This window comes from Miscanthus floridulus, chromosome 12 (genome assembly GCF_019320115.1).
Source record: "Miscanthus floridulus cultivar M001 chromosome 12, ASM1932011v1, whole genome shotgun sequence".
Classification (NCBI taxonomy): Eukaryota; Viridiplantae; Streptophyta; class Magnoliopsida; order Poales; family Poaceae; genus Miscanthus; species Miscanthus floridulus.
In genome coordinates, this window is record NC_089591.1 from 56,205,487 (window position 1) to 56,222,917 (window position 17,431).

General features: G+C 43.7%; 3 protein-coding genes and 1 non-coding gene across 5 annotated transcripts; 2 read left to right on the forward strand and 2 right to left on the reverse strand.

Moving 5' to 3' along the window:
- Positions 1-3,180: 3,180 nt before the first annotated feature.
- On the forward strand, positions 3,181-9,837 carry LOC136496467 (gamma-tubulin complex component 2-like). Its single transcript, XM_066492149.1, has 21 exons — positions 3,181-3,355; positions 3,429-3,493; positions 3,594-3,651; positions 4,298-4,432; positions 4,513-4,644; positions 5,420-5,503; positions 5,582-5,680; positions 5,922-6,013; positions 6,219-6,291; positions 6,427-6,579; positions 6,691-6,810; positions 6,890-6,943; positions 7,440-7,523; positions 7,656-7,730; positions 7,806-7,940; positions 8,024-8,149; positions 8,235-8,342; positions 8,476-8,538; positions 8,653-8,727; positions 9,024-9,217; positions 9,312-9,837. The coding sequence occupies exons 1-21, from the start codon at positions 3,287-3,289 to the stop codon at positions 9,436-9,438; spliced, it is 2,121 nt and encodes a 706-aa protein (XP_066348246.1). The 5' UTR covers positions 3,181-3,286; the 3' UTR covers positions 9,439-9,837.
- A 1,880-nt stretch (positions 9,838-11,717) lies between these two features.
- LOC136496468 (uncharacterized) lies at positions 11,718-14,792 on the forward strand. Its single transcript, XM_066492150.1, has 3 exons — positions 11,718-12,282; positions 12,595-12,618; positions 14,106-14,792. The coding sequence occupies exons 1-3, from the start codon at positions 12,045-12,047 to the stop codon at positions 14,420-14,422; spliced, it is 579 nt and encodes a 192-aa protein (XP_066348247.1). The 5' UTR covers positions 11,718-12,044; the 3' UTR covers positions 14,423-14,792.
- A 611-nt stretch (positions 14,793-15,403) lies between these two features.
- TRNAI-AAU (transfer RNA isoleucine (anticodon AAU)) lies at positions 15,404-15,477 on the reverse strand. Its single transcript has one exon. It is a non-coding gene; the product is annotated as a tRNA-Ile (tRNA).
- Positions 15,478-15,549: 72 nt separating this feature from the next.
- LOC136495376 (copper transport protein ATX1-like) lies at positions 15,550-16,477 on the reverse strand. 2 transcript variants are annotated; one of them, XM_066491319.1, is made up of 4 exons: positions 16,340-16,477; positions 16,172-16,255; positions 15,974-16,055; positions 15,550-15,867 (listed from the first exon to the last, which is right to left on the reverse strand). In XM_066491319.1, exons 2-4 carry the CDS (start codon positions 16,199-16,201, stop codon positions 15,569-15,571), a joined length of 411 nt encoding a protein of 136 aa, XP_066347416.1. In that variant the 5' UTR covers positions 16,202-16,255; positions 16,340-16,477; the 3' UTR covers positions 15,550-15,568. The 2 variants fall into 2 exon arrangements, with proteins under 2 accessions (XP_066347416.1, XP_066347415.1); XM_066491318.1 differs by having other exon boundaries at positions 16,172-16,222; positions 16,297-16,470.
- Between the last annotated feature and the right edge of the window lie 954 nt (positions 16,478-17,431).

Sequence of the window (17,431 nt, forward strand, 5' to 3'; positions counted from 1 at the left end):
AAAATCTATGAAGATCCAATGGTCAGGGTTTCATATCCACATATTAGGCCTAGCACACTGAAAGCTCTAGTTTAGATTTGGATAATTGATGAAACCTAGGACTAACCTTGATCTAAGAGTGTGAATTAGACAAGGTGGTTCAATCCAAGTGATGGAGCAAGATGAGGTCCATGGAGTTGAAGATGGACATGAGATGATGGTGATCAAGCTTAACTTGGAAAAGAAGAAAGAGAAAAACAAAAAACGAGAAGATCAAGGCAAAGATATAAGATAGGTTTTTGTTTCGCACTCAAGACACCATAGAGGGTGTGAGTGATTTAGGATGGATAGTCGTACTATAAAGAGGGGAAATCTTTGGCTAAGCAGTTATCGAGTACCACTAGGTGACATGATTCTTGCATGTGCATTTAGAAACCTAGTGTGCTAACTTTGACCCTTATAAAATGCTTAAAAAATGCTAACACATGTGCACACAAGTTCTACACTTTGTGGTTAGCAAGCTGAAAACAAGGGCGAAGCAGTTGAGGACTTAGAAAAAGAAAAGGTGATGAAAGTCCTTGATCGGACGCTGGCCACAGGGTGACCGAACTCACCCCGGCGCGTCCGATCAATTATAGGTGGCGGCACTGCTCTGCCGAGAGCGTGAAGGATGGATCGGACGCTACCCAGGCCTCACCGACGTGTCCGGTCACTTTTTGAGAGGAGGCGTTTTAGCGTGACCGGACACGCAGGGTCCGCGTCAGGTCATCGGTGATGTACACTGCATTAGCTTCGTAGGCCAGCGCAGAGAGGTGGAGTGTGGACCAAACACTAGGGAGCGTCAGGTCGCCATTGACCGAACGCGTTCGGTCAGCAGAAATCCGCTCTAGAACCTTACTAGAGTTGATCAGACTCTGGTGGCGCGGCGTCTGATCGTTTCCATTAGCGAGTCTAGTCACAACTTAACACGTGAGTGATCGAGTTTTGACTGTTGAGATTGGGCAGTTCTAGTTCAAATGGGGGATGCGTGACAACCATCGGGTGACCAAACTCACTCGACCGAACGCAGGGCAGCGTCCGGTCACAGCGTCCGATTAGCCCGTGGCATAGCCAACGACTTTATTTCGTGAGGCCGTCTATAAATAGTGTTCAGGTCGCCTTGGGGCTCACTCTCTTGGCACTTTGACATACTTGACATCTTTGTGAGCCTAGGCAAACACCTCCCACTCATCTTCATCATTGATTTATCATCATAGTGAGATTGAGAGTGATTCCAAGTGCATTTGCTTGAGTGATTGTATCTAGTGGCACTTAGGGATCGTTGTGCCTGCGGATTTCTTGTTTCTCTTAGTGGTTGCCGCCACCTAGACGGCTTGGAGTAGCGGAGAAGCTTCGACACGTCTTGGTGATTGTTCGTGGCCGGCTCCAGTGATTCTGATGTGGCAAAGAGCCGAAAGGTAACTTTAGTGGATTGCTCGTGTCATTGAGTTACCTCACTTGTGGGTAGGTTCTTGCGGTGTACAATTGTGTGGATAAGGTTCGTGCAACACCTCTTAGCCGTCCAACCACCAAGTGTTGGTCGACACAATGGGGACTAGCGTGCTGGCAAGCACAGTGAACCTCGGGAGAAAAATCTCGTGTCTCTTGTGTGATTGTATTTCTCCCAGTGATTGAATTGTCTATATCTTGTGATCGGTTCACTCCTCGACGCGGCGGTATAATCACCTTACTTACTCCATTACTTTCCCGCAAAGTAGTTGTAGCAAGCTCTTTAGCATAGCTGGAATGGAGAGCTTGCTTTCTAGCTTAGTTTTATCTAGTTGAGCTCTTTAGTGTAGCCTTGTTGAGAGCTCTTAGTGAGTAGTGACATAGATGCTTTTGTACATAGAGATAGTAGCAACTAAAATTATTGGGTAGGTGGCTTGCAACCCTTGTAGAGCTAGAACAAATTTATATTTCGCCATTTGTCATGCTAATCAAATTGCTCTAGTGATCTTGTAGAGTTTTAAATAGGCTATTCACCCTCGTTAGTTATATTAGGACCTTTCACACACTCTCTAGTGCTCCTAATGAGGACACTGTCAAAGTTTTCTGGTGGCTCCTTAGAGGCAGAACCTCTACTCAGCCAAACTAGCTGTTGGTATGAACCTCTTGGATGATTAGTTGATTAAGTCAACGAATAACTTGGTGCTCCCCACTGGGGTTTCCAATGACGTCTTTGAAATTCTCACACACAACTCCCGTAGGGCCTTTTCTCCGGTGCTGCAGAGAATCAACCATCGGGCATTTCTGGTGAGTGCTCTGCAACTCAGTCAATAGTCAATATACGCGCCATTTTTTTTGGGTGTTATATTAGGCCTACCTGTGCATTGGTCCCCATGTCAGGAGCTGGGACATCTGTATGCGTTCCGATAAGATCATGAATTTTCTGGGTAAATACTCGCGTCAACCGCTCTAATTCACTTCTACTTAATTCACCAGGTGGAGTAGTGACATAAACCCCTAGTATATACCTTTGCCTTCGAGCTTGTTTTTATTTCCTTCTTCTCTCCAAGTGTGAGCCTTCTTTCATATGAGATCACCTCCACCATCTCCTAGCCTTGCTCATCATCGTGTGGAAACTAGTTCATTCATAACTCATTGAAAGCATTAGTCCACTAGTTATCAGTTAATTATGGAAACTAAATTTGGGGTTTCACCAAGCCAAAGAGAAAGGAGGGGGTAGCGGTGATGAGATGCTTGTCCACCGCGGCTTGTAACCATAGGAGTGGTGGTTGAGTGGATCTCTTCTAATGAAAAAAAGAATAACTTTGTGATCGATCTCTACAATTTCAAATAAAATTTGTATCCATCGAAGCTCATATTTGAAATTTATATTTCTTTGGTACGTGGCACAAAAATATAAATTCTGCCAATTTTGACGGCAGCTAGTTAAAATTCTACATATTTTTAGTTTAAACGATTGTTTCATTGCCAAAAAATTGTGTTTTTATTGAGTGAGCAAAATAAGAATTTTAAATATATAGAATTAATGTATCCTTTTGAATGTAGGACTTTTACATGTATAAGAATTTCAGAGGAATCCGTTCATTTTTTTCATAGCAAAAGACAGAAAAGAAGAAACAAAAATCCTGCATTCCAAAGGGCCTGAAAAGTCGAATTTCAGGCTGGCGCAAGCGCGGCCCAGCAACTGCTGCAGCCGTTCCCCGCAGGCGGCAACGCCTCCCCCCCGGGCGCCCCGTAACCTCTTCCCCCACAGCTGCTGCTTCCTTCTTCCACGCTCACACGCTCCACCCGCTTCCCTGAGATGGATCCCGCGCCGGCGACCCCGCGCTGGAATCTGGAGCGACCGTACCTCACTGGACGCTTCCACCAGGTATGCCCCTTATCGCATACTGCCAGCATTACCACCTCAACACCCCTCTCAAGAACCTCGCACGCTCTGGCAGGAGGCGAAGGCAGCTGCGGCGGCGCAGGGACCCGGATCCAAGTCGTTCTCCCTCGACTCCTTCAGGTAGGTACTACGGTGGAATTCGTGCGGTTTAGGCGCAATAATCCGATGATTCTGCTGTTCGCGGTGGTTTCTGATGCCTGGAACTGGTTTGAATCTGCAGCCGCGGCACCGGCGCCGGCACCGGAAGTGTCATCGGATCGTACGCAGTATCGGTGCAGGTAAGCGGGCTGGAGGTCAACTAGTGGAGTTGAGCTTTCAAGTGGATTTTTTTTAGCCAACTGTCCAACTGGAGCTAGGGTTTAGGGTTATGGGGTTTGAATTTGAGGAATTAGCTAAGTATAGGATTTGACGTGTCTGTATTTATTATCGACCTGTGAATTTAAATTGCTGGATCTCAGGTAGGGAGGATTTGAATCCTGCTGCTGCTGTGCTGGGGATTCCTGAGTATTAGTTTTGACATTGCCTGCCTCCTGGAGCTTAGTAAATCATGTGTCATGTCTCCCTTTTAGTAGTGTAATCATGCTGAGTTAGACTTCGCTTCATTTTTCTGGGTCAAGTACTCATTGTGTAGCTCTGCAAATAGTTTGAGAAATGTTACAAGTATGCGAATTTTGGTTGAGTGTCAATTCTTTTAGTTTGAATTGCATTTGGAGCCCAATGGTCGGTCAGTTGGTTCAGGTTTACAAAATGTTGGTCTAAATATGACATTGTGAAACATCATCACTATATAGTTCTGCTCTTCCGTGGGTCTTACTATTGGCCTAATTTTTTTACTGCTGTTAGAAATATATGAACTATGTAGCTTTCACAGAACAACTGCAAAATGTAAGTTTGTGCAGGGTTGCTGATATAATTGTAATGTAGGAGCTTTTGGTTATCGATGATTTGCTATCAGCTCTGGTGGGTATTGAGGGACGATATATTTCTATTAAGAGAGTTCGTGGAAAGGAGGGCTATGTTGTCTTTCAAATTGATTCTTCGATGGACCTCGCCCTCCAGGTAGACCTAAGTGTGGTGTCCATTAGATCACACATACAATAAATGATATGGTTGTCACTTTACTGATCTTTCTCTTGCAGGAATTGACTCGCCGGATTTTCCCTTTGTGTGAGGATTATGTGTTGGTCAGCCAGTTTGTGGAGTCCAGGTCACATTTCAAGAATGGTTTGGTCAACCATGCTCTGGCTGCAGCTCTAAGAGCATTCCTACTGGTACAACAACTATCTGTACAAAGAAAAAAAATGAGGCGTCTATGCTCTTGTTAGAGCTAAATTGTGCAGATGTTGAAGACGTATTCTTCTACTCTTGATAGGAGAATGTAGAGTACTTTAACATTTGTGATTTGCACTTCTCGAGGAGAGCATTGAGTTATGGGCTATGGGCCGAGGACTAGAGGCAGCTTATCTGCCATGTGGCAAGAGTGCAGCGGCGTGTTTCTTAGGAGATAAGCTATTTGTTTTGTTATTCCTACAGATAATTCTTGGTTTGTTAGCATAGACATAATTCTTTTGGTTTGTTATCTCAATTTGCTAATTTGTTTGATTGAAGCCAGCTCTATGTAATAGGCATCGGCAGATGTAAATTGGCAAGCAAGAAGAACCCTAAAAGCAGTCAAAGCCTCCAGAGAGTGGGCGACTAGCCAGTTGCCCAGTTCTTTCTGCCATCACAACCAAAACCACAGCCCTGTAGAACTCAGTTTCGATATGTGATTGCAAGCTATTCTGTTTGAAAAAGGCAACAAAACCAGAAAGAATATGAAAAAAGCTGTATCATGTGCTAGAGTTCAGTTGTTCTATCCTGTCATGTTTTTTTTTAACGAATTGTATCGTTGCTGAGATTATCCCATTGATAATACATTGACTTTCTAAAATCACTATATATTAACTTCCAGGGAAGGTCTATGTTGGTACTTCTGTATGGTGCTTATCTGAAAATTTTGCACTTTGCACATAGTCACCAAGTTTCTTTTATAAAATATATGATCAGGACTATCAGGCAATGGTTGCTCAACTGGAGCACCAGTTCCGTCTTGGAAGGCTTTCTGTTCAGGGATTATGGTTCTTTTGTCAGGTGAGTTTTCTTTTATTACAGTTTGCCTTTCTTTGATTATTGGTTTTAGCATTAAAAGTTATGTTTTCTCTTTGGCAGAGGATGATGAGTTCACTGAATGCACTGGCAGTTCTAGTGGGGAAGGCTACCTTCAACAATACTAATGGTTCTGCGACACTTAATCTACTTCAAAGCCAGGTACTCTTTCACAATGAGTTTATTCCTCTGAGATTACACACCGTTCCTTCTGTGCCTCCTCCCTTCTCCCGTATTCCTACTGTAAATCTAAGCTAAATGGAGCTGTCCAGTTTTTAATTTTCTTATAGATCTTCAATAGGACTGGTTTCTTACTTCACATTTTTCTCAGAGCTTAGTTCTCCCGAATTCACATTATTACTTATTTAAACATGTAATGCATCTATCATATCCTTCAACTCAGGCAAAGGCGATGGGTGGTGATAGTGCTGTTCGGTCTTTACTGGAGAAGATGACAGAATATGCAAGCGGAGCATACCTCAGGATGCTAGAAAGGTTCATGATTGTGCATTACTTCTTTCCTTGTTTGTCTTATGAGTGATGCACCTTTTCAACCGTTTGCTAGCTTTCACGTTTTAGCTGAAGTCAACACACATCTTCTAATTATCATCTTGTCTTGTTTAGAGTCCTAGTGTTTAGAGGGAAAAAATAAAGGTTCAAGTAACTTGCTATTATGTGAACTTGTTTTTGTCCATATTAGGTGGGTGTATGAGGGAGTTATAGACGATCCTTATGGTGAATTCTTCATTGCTGAAAACAAATCTCTGCAGAAGGTACCCTTTGTCTTCTAAATCTTTGGACCTTCGTATCTTACTGTTTGCATCATATTAAGCCTAACATGTCGAGTCTAGTTTTATCTTATTTTAACCAAGCGCTTGGTTTATTTCCTTTCCTTTTGGTTTCGCTAGGAGAGCCTCACTCAAGATTATGATGCCAAATATTGGCAGCAACGATACAGCCTAAAAGAAGGAATTCCTAGTTTCCTTACGAATGTTGCCGCAATGATTCTTACAACAGGAAAGTATCTTAATGTTATGAGAGAATGTGGGCACAATGTTCAGGTATACATGATTCATTTTTTTTGAATCAAAATCATTAAATATTTAAATACCATGTTAGTAGTATGCCTCGATTACTTAAAATCACACAATTACTTTGGATATTTTATTTAGGTTTCCTTGTCAGACAATTCTAAGCTTATGAGCTTTGGCTCAAGCCACCAATATCTTGAATGTATAAAATCTGCATATGATTTTGCAAGTGGTGAATTGTTGACTCTGATGAAAGATAAGGTAATCACTGTTTTATAGTTGGGGTTACATTTTGTTCATTTATAAGCTAGGTTACTAATTTATCAAATTAAATGTGCAGTATGATCTCATCGGGAAACTGCGATCCCTGAAGCGCTATCTACTCCTTGACCAAGTATGCTGAAAATATGGAGAATATTTACTCTTTATATTTTCTGTTATTACTTCATATGTGTACTTGAGTGTCATGCTTTAGCATAACATGTAGAGACAGTTTAAAATTCAGAAAATAATCTCTATGTTCTGTTACGTCCTATGTTCCAAAGTGTAAAGTCTTTTTAGGTCAAAAGTATTCAAGTTTGACCAAATTTATAGAAAATTATTTTCAACACTAAACAAATATACTATAGAGATATTCAGTGGTGGATTTAATGAAACTAATCTAATGTTGTTTATGTTGCTATGTTTTTGTATAAACTTGGTCAAACTTGAAGAAGTTTGACTTAGGAAAAAATCAGAACACCTTCCATTTTGGACGGAGAGAGTATGAAATTATGAGTATCTTAGCTGTTTACAATGCCCTTGATAATGAATGCCATGTTTCCTGATTTGATTTTGATCATCCATATTGATTTTTCTTGAGCTACTTATCTGTTTTATCTAGTTTACAGGGTGACTTTTTGGTTCATTTTATGGATATTGCTCGAGAGGAGCTTACAAAGAAACCAGAAGAAATATTTGCTGAAAAACTTCAGGTTTGTCTTGTACTATGTGTTTTCTGTGTGTTTGTGCCATGACAAAAGCAGATTTTTTGTCAACTCTGATTATGAAAAAGCTGGTTCTCCTTTTGTTTTAATAAAGCTTTCTTTGTTCATTTTACACGGCAGTCTCTGCTTGACATTGCTTTGCGGAGTACTGCAGCTGCTTCAGATCCAAGCCATGAGGAATTAATCTGCTGCGTGGTAAATATTATCTGGATCTGGTCATACTATATGATGTTTTATATTATCATCTTTGTTTACATCTGTGTTCAACAGGAAAGAAGTTCCCTCCTTAAGAAACTGGCCACTCTGAAAGACTTGGATTGTGCTTACCCTGCAGCTGCAGCAGATGTTGATCAGTCAATGCAATTAAGCATCACGGGTTTGGAAACATTCTGCCTTAGCAATAAGGTTTTCTATTTTAATAGTTTGTTTAAAACTTTCCTCATGTTTGTCTTGTGATAATGAAATGATATACTTGTTGTACCCTGCAGGTCCAGTGGCCGTTATCTCTTGTAATTTCAAGGAAGGCTTTGACAAAATACCAATTGATCTTTCGCCTATTGTTCCACTGCAAGCATGTTAGTCGCCAGCTGTGTGCAGCATGGCAAATACAACAAGTATGAATGGACCCTTTTTTTCCTGCAAAATCAGTTTAACATTTTTGCGTATGCCAACTTTGACTGGATATTAACTCTTGGACAGGTATTCCGGTCTGTCAAGATTCTAGGGACACCAATTTTACGGTCATCAATTCTTTGTCGTAGCATGCTCAAGTTTGTAAATAGCCTTTTGCATTATCTAACATTTGAGGTAAACCATACATATCAGCATGCTAAACTATTCTTTTGGTCATGCTAAACCACAGATGACACCATGCATTATCTAACGTTTGAGGTAAACCATACATGTTGGGCAAGTTCTAAGCTATTCATTTGGTCCCCAGGTTCTTGAACCAAATTGGCATTTGATGCATGACCGCCTTCAAACAGCAAGGAGCATAGATGAGGTTTTGCACTTTTTTTACAATTTGATATTTTAGGGGGATATTTTTGCAATTAAAATTAATCTGCAATGCTAACCGTCCGGAATGCATTACCTTTGATGTTAATACTGCTTGCAGGTTATCCAGATCCATGATTTCTTCCTCCAGAAGTGTCTAAAAGAATGCTTGCTGTTGTCGCCTGAACTCCTTGTGGTGTGTCCTTTGACCTTTTTTTCTTAAAACTTAAAGAAAAGAAGATAAAACAATAACTTTTGGTTCATAGATTTACTTAGTACTCCCTCTCTTTCAAATTGTAAGTCATTTTGGCTTTTAGATCTCAAAGTTTTTACTATGTATATGTATCTAGACATAGTATACTATATCTAGGTGCATAGCAAAAGGTATGAACCCAGAAAAGTCAAAACGACTTAAAATTTGGAATGGAGGAAGTATCATTCAAGATTTTTGAAAGAATCAATTCTTATTCTTGTATTTATTTGGATGCACAGAAAGTTGAGAAGCTGAAAGGTTTATGCCTTCAGTATGCCACTTCCATCCAGCTCTTGATGCCATCCATCGATGTCACTAACTCCGAGAACACATCAAAGTCTGGGAAGTCAAGATCAAAGATAAATAAATCACAGGACAGAGACCAGCAGCTGAAACTAGCATCAGAGAATGTTGTCATGTCAGAGTCGATCCTGTACGTATCCAGCATCTCTATCTATCCTTGAAGCGACGAGATTAAAATTCCAGCCCAGTATCATATAACATCATCACATTGGTCTTTGTTGCAGGAAATTTGAAGCAGCGTTCAATTCAGAGCTCCAGAGTCTTGCTCCTACATTGAGTAACAGTTCACAGGCGGAGCCGTATCTGACTCATCTCGCACAGTGCATTCTTGGTGTGCGAATCGACCAATGAATTATTTGATGGGCAATACCTGCGTTCATTTGGACTTGGTACAATGCCATACTCTGCAAGTGCGGCTGCAGCGTTGCATTGCCCATCCTAATCAAGGTTGGTGTATGTTCGTTTCATGTGAATGGTAATGTGAGCTACGATGCGCTTCGGCGTGATATATTATAGATAGGCCAGTAGGATTTAGTGAGCCTAGGGTGGTGGTGTCTTATTGGTGTTGGCATATCAGCCTTCTTATTATCTTGAGCTCGAGCCTTGATGTGTGTTTGCGGCTCAGCATTTCCGTGCTGTTGATATCTGACAATAGCAATGTGTGATGTGTTGTGAGATCCAGATGCGTAGACCAGCGTGTAAACTTTGCTAAGTTTATTCCATGTGTGTGGCAAAAGTGTTTGGTTTGAATCGAACTGGCATTGACGCCGTCAGCTTCATTGTTCATGACAAGACCCCTAAGCCACACTGAAAAAATACCACGCGACCATGTAGTCACCATCGACGTAGTGCAGCGGCGCCAGGCAGTCGCCGGCGCTGGTGACGATGCTGTGCTACGGCGGCTGGCAGAGGCTGACGGGAAGGCTGGCCGGGCCAGCATCGCGTGAGCGTAGCCTCATGCTGGCTGGTTCAGGTTGGTACCGAACTACCGTTAAAACTTACGACTTGATTTTGATTGTAGCATCACGGAATCTCAACGAGTAGGAGTGATGTAAAGGTGTAGTTGCACTCATGATTTTAATTTAAATCTTCGGCTAATCTAGCGCCCGACCCACACGCACGCCGCCAGCGCCCCCCCCCCGGCCCAGTCCGCAAGCCTCGTAGCCCGCCGCATCCGCCCCACGCGCGCGACGAGCATGCCCCAGCTTCCCCCTGGCCGCAACACCTGCGTTCGCCGCCTCCAACACTTCCGTCCGCTAGGCCCTGAGCCACACGCCCGTCTGTCCGGCTCGTCCCCCCTCGGCCGAATAACATAAAAAGCTGAATAGAACACTTGCAACACACACAGAACAACTGCTACAACATTATGTTAAAGCAGCTGAAACATTTGAAACATATTATTGCAACATCTGCATAAAGCATATGAAACAACGCTCGAATAAAACACTTGCAACAACGTGGAACAACTGCTGCAACATAAGATTGAAGCAACTGAAACATTTGAAACATGTTATTGCAACATTTGTGCGAAGCTTATAAAACATCCAGATCAGAAACGATTGCAACATCTAGAAAGAGGTGAAAGTTTTTGAACAAATGCTTGCAACATGCCTTTGAAATACTTGCAACATATGCAACATCCCCCGATCTATTTTTGCAACATCCATATGGTTTAACTACAACATACCTCTGAAGCGTCTAAAACAATTGAAAGATATAATTGCAACATGGTGGGGGGGGGGGGGGGGGGGGGAGAAGAGAGCCTAGCATGGGGAGCGCCATGGCCGCCGTATCCGAGGGCGTCGGGAGCTCCTTTGTGGGGGAGGACGCCGGTGTGTGTAGGGGGTGTGGGAGTGTGGGAAGGAGCCGTCGGGGTAGGGAGGAGGACGCCGGGGGTGGAGAAGGAGCTGTCGATGTGGCGGGAGGAAGACGCTGCCGCCGGCCAGGGAGGGAGTGGGGTGTGTGGAGGATGGGTAGAAGGCGGGGAGGAGCACGCTCGCTGGCCCACGGCGCTGCGGAGCGTAGTTGGGGGCGTACGACGCTGCTGGATCCATGGGGGAGGAGAGGAGAGGAGGACGCCATGGCAGTCGCAGCGGTGATTTTTTTTTGGAAGAATAGAGAACAACGGCTACGAACTTGTGGACGAGAGGCTACAAGCCATATGCGGACGGGGGCTATGCGCAAGTGCAGGCAGAGTCTGTTGGTGACTCGGACGGCTCGGTCCATCCGGAGGGACGGACGATCGAACAATATCATTATCGTTAAATCTTTGTAAGGGTCGGAACTCAAACGTGACACACGAGAGTTGGCTAGCGGCCCGATATGTAAGGCTCGGATCCACAGATAAAACTATCAGGCTATTAGCTCTACAGCTATTTTTTTTTGCCAAGTCGATTATTTGTGTTAAAGCTAATTTTTAGCTGATAAATAAAACACTAGCTGTCTTATTAGTTTTTTTACACATACTCACTCGTATGGACGTCTAGCTTAGCTTACCTAACGCCACCCGGTCCATGCGCGGTAACGTTAAGTTGGGTCCACACGGACCAGCTGACCGGCACGATACTGGGCTAGTGGCAGGCTGCCAAGCTCACTCCACCATAGCCCCCTCGCGGCCCTGTCGTTTGCCGGAGATCCGCTCGGGAACCCCGCGCGCACCAGCCATTTTCCCCTCCACCTCCGCACCGCACTTCCGCACCGACCCCTCGCCCATCCGCGGTTAGTTCACTTCCCACGCTCCCCCACCCCACTCCCCTGTTCCAGTGTTCCCCTCACCACTCCAGCCCCCACCACCAGTCCACCACCGCGCCGCGCCCCAGCCAGCCACAACAAGGCGAAATCAGGGGCGGTCACGCTCACTGACTCGCACACGCCGAGCGACTCCGCGAAGGCGCAGTCGGCGGGGCGGCGATCTCCCATCCAACCCACATTGCGCGCGCGTCCACGGCCGAGGACTGATGGTGGGCGGCGGGGGGCGCCGCGCGGCGACAGCGGCGGCGCTGGGGCGCTGGTGCCTGGTGATCCTGGCCGTGGCCTCCGCGCTCGGGGTCTCCGGCCCCGCCTTCTACTGGCGTTACAAGAAGGGCTTCTCCTCCTCCCCCGCGTCCACCGCGGCGGTGGCTGCCTCCTCCCCGTCGTGCCCTCCCTGCAGCTGCGATTGCCCGGCTCCCCTTTCCCTTAAGTCCATCGCCCCAGGTGAGCTGTTCCTGTTCAGTCCCTCTTACCAGATCTTGCTACTGCCCTCGCTTGGTATGTGTCGGCGCGCATGCTACCCATAATTCGTTAGATAAAAAAAACCCAGTGTTTTGGTCGGGACTAGGGTCATCAGATGAACGCCGTAGCACATGTGACTCTGTGTCACTGTATGAATTATGGTACAACTGACGCATGCATATGGGCAACAAATAAGCTAGTTTTAGTTGCTGTCTAATTGTCTATGATGAAAACCCCCTGTTGCAGCTATGTGCCTATGTCCGCATTACTGACAGGAATTTGTGTTCATTGCAGGGCTCGCCAACTTCTCAATAACAGGTTTGGTCCTTCCTTCACACTTCTGTAAATTGAGGCATGGGTTTCCAGTATTCTTATCATATTTGGACGAGTGTAGTGGTTATCTTGTCAAAGAATGACAGCAATTGTCGTGGATCACTGTGTTGTTTTCTTGCTGAACTGAACAATTCAGTTTATGAAGGAGCTTTATCTGCTGCCTTCAGTAGTTCAGTCACTATGATGATGCACAGGGTGATTTATAGACCTTATGGAATCTTTTACTTGGGTTATTCTTCACTCTACAAAAATGCTCGAGCAAATCAGTTCTTATGAAATGAAAGTACAATTACGTGTCAGATTTGTTTTTCTGAAAATTTCATTCTTTTAATCATTTAGCCCCAAATTGTCTTATGTGAAAAGAAAAGATGAATACTACAGGGGGTGAACACTAGAAAGCTAGCTTATCTAGTATGTTATGAAACAGTGCTGTGATATCTTAAAGAGTTGGATTTTATAATTAGGTGCGAAACTGCAGATATTGGTCTAATGATGCGCTCTACTGAATGACCTACTATAGGCTTCTTAAAAGCATCCTATTATTGAGAAAAAAAGATCTTTTCTTTCATCTTGTTTTGTATTTCATAAGTCTTTGGCATTACGCTATTACCCTAACAATATAGCATAGATGAAAGTTAGTTGTGATCATTAGTATGTGTTGACATTCATAACATCCAATGAAGCCCAGAGACTGTTCTTCCATCCACCCAGATTTGGCACTGTTTAGACACTCCATCAACATGCATTTTGCAACTTAGCATGTATTGCTTGCTGCTGTTCCTGGACATGCGAAGATTATAGCTTTACTTTATAATGCATCCTACTAAGTACCGGCAATGCAAATTTGAAGCTAGCACTGTCATTGTCAAGTCTGCATTTGCACATAATTCTTTCACCAACATACTTCTCATTTGGACGGTATATTTGCTTCATCAAGTTTGCACAAATCTTTCTCATGTTGCTGCACAATTAGGGCCTGTTTGTTAGAGCTCCATCTGATTCTGATTCTCTAAGGAAGCTGATTCTCTGAGAGAAGTGATTCTATGGCTGAAAGTGATTCTCTTTGATTTTTTAGCATAAACTCTTGAAATCATGATGGAGAATCACTTCACAGAATCAGGAGAAACTACTTTTTTCAGCTCTCAGCCTCCTAGTTCATTTTAGAGAATCACTTCACGGAATCAACAGAGAATTGCTTCTCTCTGTAAAACTGTTTGGCAGAGCTCCTGCTGAGCTCTGGGAGCTCTGCCAAACGGGGCCTTAGTTCTTGTGCTTCCTGCATCTCATAGCCAGTTAGCTACCCAGTTTTCTAGAACTGGAATTGTCAAAATATTTGAATCGCGTTCTTTGCATTGTTTTCTACTATATCTACCCTTTTCTTCCAATGCACAATTTCCTGACCTTGTTATTGTTGTTATCAAGATATTATGTTAACTGGACCAAAACTGTAACATTCGTATTGAAATATGCAGATTGTGGGAAAAACAACCCTGAGCTTGCCAAAGAGATGGAGAAGCAATTCGTCGATCTTCTTAATGAGGAACTCAAGCTGCAGCAGGTTGTAGCTGAGGAGCATAGTCACCACATGAACGCCACTCTTGTCGAAGCAAAAAGACAGGCTACTCAATACCAGCGAGAGGCAGAAAAGTGTAATGCAGCTACAGAAACCTGTGAGGAAGCTCGGGAGCAATCTGAGGCAGCAATTTCAAAGGAGAAGAAACTCACAGCAATGTGGGAACAGCGAGCTCGGCAACTGGGTTGGCAGGATTCTCGAGCCACAAGCATGTGACAGCTTTAGTTCTGAATCTCTTTCTCTTTTTCAGGTTTCTGGTAGCTGCATGGGTTACGCCTTGCAGCCAAGCCAAACCGACCGGAGTTAGTTGTACGGATCCACTAGTAATATTTGTCTATGTAATACCAGTTTCCACGGCAACATAGTTATTTTTGAGTCCCAATATTATAGTTCCAGCTTCCTTACAAATGTAACTAGCTTGCTGCTGCCTAGATATCAGAATTTTTTCATAGTACTGTTGAATGCCATTTTATTTAGTGTTGTGGATGTGGATTAGAGGCCGAACGGTTGGAGAAACAAAATTCAAATCTGGATACCAGGATGTACAAAGAGTGTTGAATTATAGTATCAATCTGGTGGAAGTACCTTCAGGATATAATTGTTGTTTGTTGTTGTCATGTTGGTATATTTATTTATGTGGGTTTATGTCCAGAAAGAAGGATCTAGTCAGTCCCGAAATTAGCTCTTAACTGTGTAACATTATGAGCATTCTGTTTTCTCATAGATGGTGCCATGGTGGGAGCTGCAACCTGAAGGCCGAAAGAGTCACATAACTCGTGCTCGATAATGATCGTTGCAGTATAAGCATCATCACATAAGCTTCAGAATGTGCAATTTTATTCTGCTTTCGCTTTAATTGCTTGCCCAAATTATTCTTATTTAGTTACTTTTTCCCTTCTGAGCTGATTTGTGCATGTGAACTACCTCTACAAAAACTATTCAGAGAAATTGCTTGCCCAAATTTTTCTTATTTAGTTGGAAAAAAACTAGCCAGAGAGGAAAAAACAAAATTTTAAAAAAGGATTTGTCCATGTGAACTACCTCTAGGAAAACTACTCGGAGAAATTGCTTGCCCAAATTTTTCCTATTTAGTTGAAAACAAAAAAAAAACTAGCCAGAGAGGAAGAAACAAAATTTAAACTTATTTAGTTGAAAAAGAACTAGCCAGAGAGGAAAAAAACAATTTTTTTAAAAAATTGGCCCATGCAGGTCTCGAACCTGCGACCTTCGCGTTATTAGCACGACGCTCTAACCAACTGAGCTAATAGGCCAGTTGAGTATCTGTTCATTCTTCATGTATATGAACTATATACTGTATATGAACTATATACATAAGGCACATATTCAACTGATTGATTGAAGCTACATTACCATACACGCTTGTGCGTTCTCGTCATCAAAGTAATGGAAGTTCCATCTTTCCGGTCTATAGCTCTGAAACTCATCGGGGACATCTGCATCAGCAGGGTACAACAATGGATCACCGTAAGGAACGTAAGTTTCTTCTCCGTTGCCTTCCTCGTCCTCATTTTCCTCGGGAGCCATGATCTCCGCCTTCTTCCCGGTCTTCTTCTTGATCTTCTTCACCACCTTCTCAGGCTCAAAATCTCCTGTCACCGTGACCTTGTTCTCTTCCCTGTCCACCTCTATCGTCTCGACGCCTAGAGAGAGAGAGAGATGATGAAACGTCGTTACGAGCACGAACCGACACATAAGCAAGCTGAACTGCTGAAGCCTGAAGTAATAATTTTCTTATAACTTCCTCACCTTTGACTTTGCTGATGGTACGGCGCACTTTCTTCTCGCAAGCGTCGCAATGCATGTATACTTTCATTTCCATTGTGATGCTCTGCGCAAAAGAAAAAAGAAGAAGCATACAGTGTGACTGGACAGGGCAGACTATGAGACTGTGTACAATGGAATACGAAGTTATGATTCTCCAGGCAATTTCATGGAACCGCTTACCTTCGTAGAGCTATCGTTTTCTTCATCCATGGTCCGCACTGGCACTGAAACCTGATGATAATAATAAGTGATGCGAAAGATGGCCTGAAAATGTAACATGGAACATTCAGACCGACGGAGAATACCTGAATGGACATTCAGACTGACAGAGGTCACAGAACACATCACCTGTTCTTGATTAAGGTTTCAGACCAGGATCGGAGTCACGAGGAGCACCAGCCAGTGCTATTTCTAAATCAAGAAACGAAGGAATTGGCCCCAAAGAAGGCTGCGATAGATGCAGATGAACTTGAGAGAGGCAGTCAATTAGGTCCTGCTTCATTCTAATCACGCAATTAGCGAGGTGCTGTATATATAGGTAGATGTGGTTATTCCAAGCCGCCTGGGAAGGCAATGTCCATGTAATTCACCGAAAACGAAAATGACCTTGCCATGCAACGTTTCCTCACCCGGTTGGTCCGTTCATGCCGATTGCGCGTTCCCTCCTCTTGGCCCCTTCCAAGGCGGCATCGGACCCAGGTCAATTCGGCTATGCAATGCAACCTCAAGGAACAGCACCTGAATAAATTACCTTGACGAGAACAGAACATTCAGTGAAGGTAATCGAGAGATTACCGAGAAATGGCTTAAGGAGATCCAATGATGCGCATGGAGCATTGGAGCTATAGCTGTCGGCAAATCGCATTGACCGCCTGGTCGAGCCGGCTCTGTCGGGAAGGTTCATAATAATAGTGGAAAGAGCGGAGACGAGAAAGACGCGGGAAAACACGTGCTGCATTCCCGCAGTCTCCCCCGACCTGCCCTGAGCGCGTTTGCCATTCCTGAAGGAGATACTCCATCCGTAGTTGGAACCATAGAATCCAATTCCCTTGCATGATTGCTTCCCTCCTATTGTTGTTTCTGAATCATGTATTTTTCAAACTGTTTCATGTGAACTTGCTCGTGTGTTTCAAATGGTCCTTGGCTCCTTGCTGAACTTGGAGATCCACATCATTTCGACATGGCAACAACCTAGCTATTCATCGGCAACCTTCCATGAAATGAGTCAGATGACTTCACCACAGTCTACACAGGGCATACACCTGCATTGTCACTTGGCTATTCTTGGAATCTTGCGTATGCTATCGGGACAGCTTGTGAAAAAAAAAAATCTCTAGCGATTCTTCTCGATGGAATTTTTAGTGATTTGTGGGCTTGATTTGCAGGCACCCACCGTTTAGTCTCGGCCCAACTTATGGTCCAGCCACAAGTGAGATCGAT